Raw genomic sequence first — 7,831 nt, forward strand, 5'->3', positions numbered from 1 at the left:
TTATTGAGGAGCATTCTTTTGCCCTTGAACCACCACAGGACCAAGTGTGGCCTTGCCTTCCCACTGAACACCTAGAGAGAAGAAACAAGTTAGAGCAATAAAAACATCGTAAGCAACCTTAGAAATAGCAAGATATACTAACCTCCATAGGGAGCAGCAGCAATTCCACCATCAGGACCACATGTTGAGTCACAGCAACCACAAACTTGGTCATTTCCATCAGCAGCAAACCACCTGCAACAGGACAAAGACACCACCTTCAAGATGAGCAAAGTCAGCTTTAAAATAAGATAAAGTGCAACGTACCCATTGGTGAAAGAACAGGATTTGTGCTCAGCGTCACTGGGTGCAGAAGCAAGAGTTGCCTTCACAACACACGTTATGTAGATCTGCAAGGGATGACAGACAAGTCAGAAAACCAAAGCAGATGGGAAGAGAAGTTGAATTTACTCATGATATGCGTAGTACATACAGAAGGACTGGAGCTCTCCTGGAACCTGAATGCCTCCAGCTGGATCTGGACCTTGTCAGCCTGGGACCGAGGCATGAAGCGGGAGCTGGAAGCTGTAGCCTTGGCATCCACAAAGCACCTGATGAGGTCAGCACAAAGAGAAACCCATGAATCCATTCAGAGTCACAGATCATTTCTAGTTGGTTGACATCAGTGACAGTTTAAAAAGAGCAACTAAAACGGTCCTATAGCGCCAAGGGCCATAACCTTACCCATGATTCTCAATGAAGGAATATCTCGGAAGGGAGTTCACATCAGGCACTTGAGTGGCCACACAGCTGTCCACAAACACACGCAGAGGCACATGATTGTACTGCTTCACAGATGCCTCAATGTTAATAACGCCACCCAGGAAATAAAGGTATGAAGGCCTCTGATTGGACCAATCATCTACAGATAAGAAAAGGGGACCTTTTAGGCACAAATCACAAGGATAAAGATTTATTTTATTAAAAACCTGTACCAACCCATCATGAGCTTCAGGGAGAACACCAAGGCTTCTTCACCAATCTCTGTTGAGGCATAAGGGACCCATGTTGGCCTCAAGGCATTACTGCTTACATTTTGAAGCCTGTGGTTCATTAAGGGACCCATTAAATGGTCTCCCAGTTGCACGGGAGGCAGTGAAAGGCACAGAGGTCACTTACCTTTGATAGTGGCACTGAACACCAACAACTGCACCCTCAGTCCGGGTAATCGCAGTACTTGCAAGAGCCTCAGGGGTGTAGGTAAGAGAAAAGGTGTAGACAAGCTCATCCTCATTCATCTGGAAGAGATTGAAGTAGTTAAAACAAAAGGGTTCCTCACAAAGATGATTGGGTGAACCATTAACCTTTAAGAAAGGTTTGTACCAGATGCCCTGGCATTACAAAGACAACAGCCATCAGGATTTTGGAGATCCTCAACTAGAACAAACTGATTACGATTTAGGAGTTCTTACCATCTGCACGCTGTTGCAGTCCTGTAACTCATACTCAAAGATGAGCACCTTAGACTGAGAGTCCTGACCAACAACAGGACATCCACCTAAAGACAGACCAGTTGGCTGGATCAAATGACCATTGCTAAACAAGTCCTGCTGGACCTCTACAAGGACCCGGTTCTCTCCACATTGAACCGCTACGCTGCTGGGAGTCACGGGTTGCCTCAACTGGAAGTTCACCGCCAACTCACTCTGCACCTCGGGAACGACAGGATACTTCCAATCCAAAGGCTTCACTGGACCCTGCAACAGCTGCTTCTCCTGAAGGCCAAAAGGGTCCTGTGCAAGGCCTCTGGAGGCAGAACCCAAAGGACTCTGAGCAACTTTCAAAGGGTTCCAGAGCCCTGGAGGAGAAAGGGCAGGACCTCTGGAAGCTGGATCGGATTTTGGCCCCATGCTTCTTGGACTTTGACTGTAGCTCAAACTTCCCCATGCATCAGGCAGATCAAATGCAACAATCACAGCCACCACTAAGACACCTTTTAGAACCTCCATCCTAGCAAACTTTAACACAAATGCCACAACACGCACCAGTGCTTGGCTTTGCCATTTTGTACATCTTTGAATGAAGGTGTCACCTCCCCTTTTAGTTTAATTGATTACCTTTGATTCTGCTCTGGACCTGTAGAGTTTATGCATCTCTGGGATCCACAGCTCTGCCAAGTGAAACTCTGCACTTTGGTATGGCTGCGTTTACACTGGCACAAAAAATAAAAAATCTGGGCCCGTATTTATCAAGCTTCTCAAAGTGCTATTTTAGTCTTAAGTGCTGAGAATTCATGACATTTACTCCTACTTTCAAACTTAAGTATAAAAGCAAGTTATCAAATTTCTTAAAGCTAAGAATCTCTCTTACTCTCCCAGTTATTTAAGACAGCTCGAGAGGTCTCTCAAGTGGTTAGGAGTTGCCAGTAGGGGCTTGTGATGGCGCTATGGAGACAGAGACGTGCGCAAATCTTTCAATAGAGGGAGAATGTGTTCGAAATGTTTGACGACAAATAGTTCATCAAACAGTATCGTTTAGACAGAGCAGACATCACCTTTTTCAGCACTGGTTAATGTTGGGTTTTATAAAAAAAAAAAAAAAAAAAAAAAAACACTGTTCGAGTAATTCATTAAGCAGTAGCGATCGTTTCTCTCTCCTGCCATGTCGGTTTTCTTTTGGAATCCATGGTGGCTGATTATATATATAAAAAAATCTAGGCTATATATGGGCAATTTAACAGCACGCCAGTTTAAAGAAAATGAATTACATGGATGAAAACATGTTTATCTTTCATTTAAAATGTGTATATTATAATGTATTCTCTTGAAAACTCTTTATTGTCAAATGTGTATTGAATGTAAACTCCTCTTAGGAATTTCACCATTCAATGTGAATTTATCTTTATATTCTTAAATAAGGACATCTATTCAGTATTTGTGGCACAGCAAAGTGTCGTAAATCCACTCTAAGACTAGCACTTAAGATTTAGTCCTACACTTTACTTAAAGTATGATTGGGACGCTTGATAACTAACTTTTAAGCGCAGCTTTGAGCCAAGAATTGTTTTACTCTTAAGTCAATTCTTAGCAGTGTTCTTGTGAGTAATTCTAAGATGTTTGATAAATACGGGCCCAGATTCCCCCCGACCTACTGTTATTATCCAGTCTATCTGTTCTGTCAGATTGAGCTGCAAACATCAATGACAGATTTGAACTTATCCAAGCTTGAAATGGTCAACCGACGTGAATTATAAAATCATTTTAGTACGCCATTCAAATCATGAGGGTCAACCATGTTGCATTGCAAAGCGATCACCAACAGAACCATTTTGGATGGAGATTAATGCAAACACAGATATCAGTTACCAGTCATGAGTAAAGTGAATGTAAACCGGTGGGACAAAAAAAAAAAGAAACAAAGTACATGGTCAAAAGATCAGTGTAAATGCAGCCATTTGTCTCTCTTCAACTAAAAACATATGCATCGGGTTAATTTACACAACGCCATTTTGTGTGCTTGAAAACACAAATTTTACCATCGTCTGTGTAAACAACAAAAACGTGAACTTTTGAAAACAGATATCATATGTCTAGGTTCATCTTTGATTACTCCTTCAGGGTCGGTCAGAAATCTTGGAGTAAGCTTTGATGACCAGCTGTCCTTCAAAGACCACATCTCGGTCATGCAGGTTTGCATTGCACAACATCAGGGAAATCAGACTGTTCCTTACAGAGCATGCAACACAGCTTCTTGTCCAAGCCCTGGTAATTTCTAGACTTGACTATTCTGCCGTGCAAAGGCAAAAGGCCGTAACTTCGTTTTTGGTCGAAAATTAGTTATTGACATTTTTGGGACTTTCAAGACCTCCTTTATCATGTGGATAAATATCGTTAGTCAATTATGTTGTTTTTTCGAGAAAATTATGGATTGTCTGAACAGTAACTTCCAAAAGCCCAGGAGAAACCAAGGCAGAAAACCGTAACAGCAGTTACCGCTCTTTGCCTTGGTTTTAGAACACTCAAACTGAGTTACAGTACTCTGCCTTTGTTTAGCCATGCGTCTAAATTAAGTTACGGTACCGACATGCAGTTATGGTGTCCCGCCTTTGTATTAATGTCTATTAAAGTTTGCCGCGTTTGAGTTACGGTGTAGCCTGTGTACTGTCATACATGTTTTCATAATGCAGAATATTCTCTCAGCGCGCTGTCAGGCAGTCTGGGGCTGCCCACTGCACGAGTGTGTGTAGGCTACTCGAATGCAGTGACAGCGTGCGACCACGCATACAATCAGTAGGCTAGTAACAGTTTGCAATTATATCCATATATCCTACCTTTTCTTGTAAACCCGATAAAATCCATGCCAATGAACGTCATCGGAGATGTTTAATCCACAAGCATTCTGAGAATTATTCCTGTCACATCAATCTAAAAGTTGTCCTTTTAGGCTTGGCGATTTTCATTCAAAGATGTAAAAGTATAAGCTGTGTAGCCTATAGTATCTTTTTTACTAGATAAAAACATTAAAAACATATTGCAATAAATAATTACTCTGTTTAGCCTATGAATGGGCAATCCGATCCAGTCAGCGCTGTCATTAGCCAAAATATAATAGCGTGATAGCCAAACTTAACCCTTGATTAACCAGCGGCACTGTTTGCTATTTGTCTTATTTATCACATGCATTTTTACAAGATTTTTTATTTGTTCTATTTTTTTATATCTTTGCATTATATATGCAAATGTTTACTCATTAGAAATAATCTTATCTTGTTCATATAATTCAGTGTCACCTATCAACCTGTAAGTTTTGCTGCACACCAATGAAGATTCTCTTTACTAGAGGTATTGTGTCCTTAATAATAATAAGATGGCTATAATTAATTGTAAATCATCCAAAAAAAAAATGCCATGATCATTAGATTTTATAAAGGTGTTACTATATTGATTTTGCAAATGGTGATCAGCAACCAAATATTGATAATATGGAAGTTACTGCCTTTTGCCTTGGCATGACTCCACATTTTTTGCAGACAATACAAAGGCAGAGTGCCGTAACTTCAAAATAGGGGTCAAAAGTCAAGTTTGAGTAAAAAAAAAGTGTATGTAGATAATTGTCATTACTAAAACATCTAAATGCCAGATTTCCAGTGTCCTACCTATAACTAATTTGGCTGGACAACAAAAAACTTTTAAAGTCATTTTTCTCAGTTCCACACTCCAGTGAGTTAAGGTCTTTTGCCTTTGTAGGGCAGTATTGCAATGCGCTTCTGGCTGGACTTCCATCCTGTGCAATCAAACCGCTGCAAATGATCCAGAACGCTGCGGCACGTCTTGTATTCAATGAGCCCAAAATGGCTCATGTCACACCTCTATTCAGCTCTCTGCATTGGCTACCACTCGCTGCCCGGATCAAATTCAAAGCTCTGACTCTTGCTTATGGATCTTCCACAAGCTCTGCACTCCTACGAGTCTACACCCCCAGCAGAAGCCTTCGCTCCGCTAATGAGCGAAGGCTTGTGGTACCATCACAGAGAAGCATGAAATCCCTCTCCAGAACTTTTTCTTTCATTGTTCCTGGTTGGTGGAACGATCTTCCGTCCTCCATACGCACAACAGAATCACTGGCTTCATTCAAAAGACAGGTAAAATCTAATCTCTTCCATGAGCACTTAATCTTACATAAAAAAATAAAAAAAAATACTCAACTCCTGAGTTGTAAGTCGCTTTGGATAAAAGCGTCTGCTAAATGTATAAATGTAAATGTAAATATGCGCATTTCGGGTTTGGTGGGTGTTTCTTGACAAAGTTTCAGCGCAGACTACTGGCCTGGCATGCATAATACAGCCTGTTTAGTACTTTTTTGAGAGATCCGTGTGAACGGGGATCAGTTTAACAAATATGCTGCGTTCCACTCCCACTTTAAGACACGCACTTGCAAACTACCCTAAGCATTTCCACTCCACCCCACCACCATTTTGAAGTGCAACCCACTTTGTGAGGTGGACAAGGGAAGTTTATATGGAGAGACCCTTGCTCCCTTGATTTTGACCGAGGGATCAAGTCTACTTCATATGTACACTTCAGGCAGCTTCATATACCACAGTGCAATGTGATTGTGACATCACCGCATATTACGTTTAATTTACCCCACCACAGACAACTCTATGATATTTTTTAAAACATTTATAACAACCCAAACACAACTATATACATATATAATGCTGCTTTAAACAATTTCGTGAAGGAAAAAATCAATCAATCAATCAACTCAATAGTGGATTCCAAGTGATCAAGGGCTTAGGGCATTCCAGTTCAGTCCATTGCTAATATTCCACCAGTAGTGGACACTCATGCAACGTAAGCAAAGATGCACATCCGAGTGATCAAGACGAAGGGAAGTTAGCGAGTGAAGGGCATAATACAAACTAACTGGAACGCAGCAATAGACTGTAAAAAAAAAATATGGACGTAGTGTCTGTGACATCACCCATAGGATTCTGAAGAGCAGTTTTGAAGTGCAAAGTAGAGACGAGCTGACTGTTGACATCTTACCAGCTTGACACTCCCGGGTAACAGAAAACGGGCAACAGAAAGCGGCAGGACGTGGGCTGGGCTGAGCTGAGGTGACGTGATGACTAACAGACAGCAGATAAACGAAAACCAAACCGTCCCTCAAAGTGGCCACGGCCTTAATTATGCAGAAATTTAAGGCTTTATATAATTATAAATGTGTTACACAAAAAATCCACCCCCATCACAGTTGTAATGAAGGTGAAAAATTGCTATATAGACCAAAACCACAAATTTTACCAGGCTGTAAACATGTTTTTTTCTGCTGTAAAGTTGGATATTTTAACATGGAGCCCAATGAGATTCTGCTCCCTTCTGGAGCCTGTCCCTAGCAGCCAGTTAATGAATTGCAGTTTAAGTCACTTCCGTACTGGCATCAAGAGAAACTGGGGAGGTTTCCGCTTGGTTTAACATTGTCATGTACCCTAAGGGTCATATGCATACACACACACACACACACTATAGGCGTGTTCAACTACAAGCTGTCTGAATGCAACTGATCAGCAAGGAGCTAAAAACAGAAACATGAAGTCAGACACTTTCTGCTTCCTAGAGTGATGCTTGCACAATGTTTGAATACTTTATCACAGATGGAGTGAAATAAATGCAATAGTTGTCAAATACACAGATGTTTCAGAGGCATGACTGTTATGTAAATCTTTATGTACTGCTTACAGCATCTGTTTGTACGATGAACTTCAACACAAGACTATATTAAGGAAGCTGGTTCTTTCTTTAATCAGTAGCCACCCATGTGTAAACGTAGCCCGAGTCGCTTATAGCACTTTGATGGCATAGGCGCAATCTCCATTCAGACAATTTCTAACCAGAGTGCACTGCTTAAGTCAGCCAGCAATCAGTCTGTGTGTTGCTGCATGAGTCAAACAAGCATTTTGAGGAGAATTAATTTAGGGAGCACAATGCAACCATGTCTGCAGTGCTTTATGGGACAAAACATTACCTGTAGAGCTCTTGCAATGATTTGCGTGCCAGGTTCTTGAGCATCGTGGGTAGTGTTTTTCATACGGAATTCTGCCGTTAAACACTAAAAATATTGTAAAATGATTGTTTCAAATACAGATACCAGTTAACCATGGAGCAGTATTTAAATGGGTCAGAGTCTAAAATTCCCAACTTCTGGAAGCCTATGGTTTTATGCATTATGGGACTTGCAAAGGTACAGAAGGACTGTCAGGGTCACCAGTGGCAGAATGTGCAAAAGCAGTTAAACCAGACATGAAGGAAAATGACAAGTCAGATACAAGCAAGAATTGATGTCAGTT

At 41.1% G+C, this 7,831-nt stretch overlaps 1 protein-coding gene across 1 annotated transcript; it reads right to left on the reverse strand.

The window, feature by feature from the left end:
- On the reverse strand, window positions 1–2,039 carry LOC137062394 (zona pellucida sperm-binding protein 3-like). Its single transcript, XM_067433272.1, has 8 exons — window positions 1,452–2,039; window positions 1,159–1,277; window positions 979–1,082; window positions 724–901; window positions 473–590; window positions 307–389; window positions 143–234; window positions 1–71 (listed from the first exon to the last, which is right to left on the reverse strand). Exons 1-8 carry the CDS (start codon window positions 1,986–1,988, stop codon window positions 1–3), a joined length of 1,302 nt encoding a protein of 433 aa, XP_067289373.1. The 5' UTR covers window positions 1,989–2,039.
- Between the last annotated feature and the right edge of the window lie 5,792 nt (window positions 2,040–7,831).

This window comes from Pseudorasbora parva, chromosome 23, assembly GCF_024679245.1.
Source record: "Pseudorasbora parva isolate DD20220531a chromosome 23, ASM2467924v1, whole genome shotgun sequence".
Taxonomy (NCBI): Eukaryota; Metazoa; Chordata; class Actinopteri; order Cypriniformes; family Gobionidae; genus Pseudorasbora; species Pseudorasbora parva.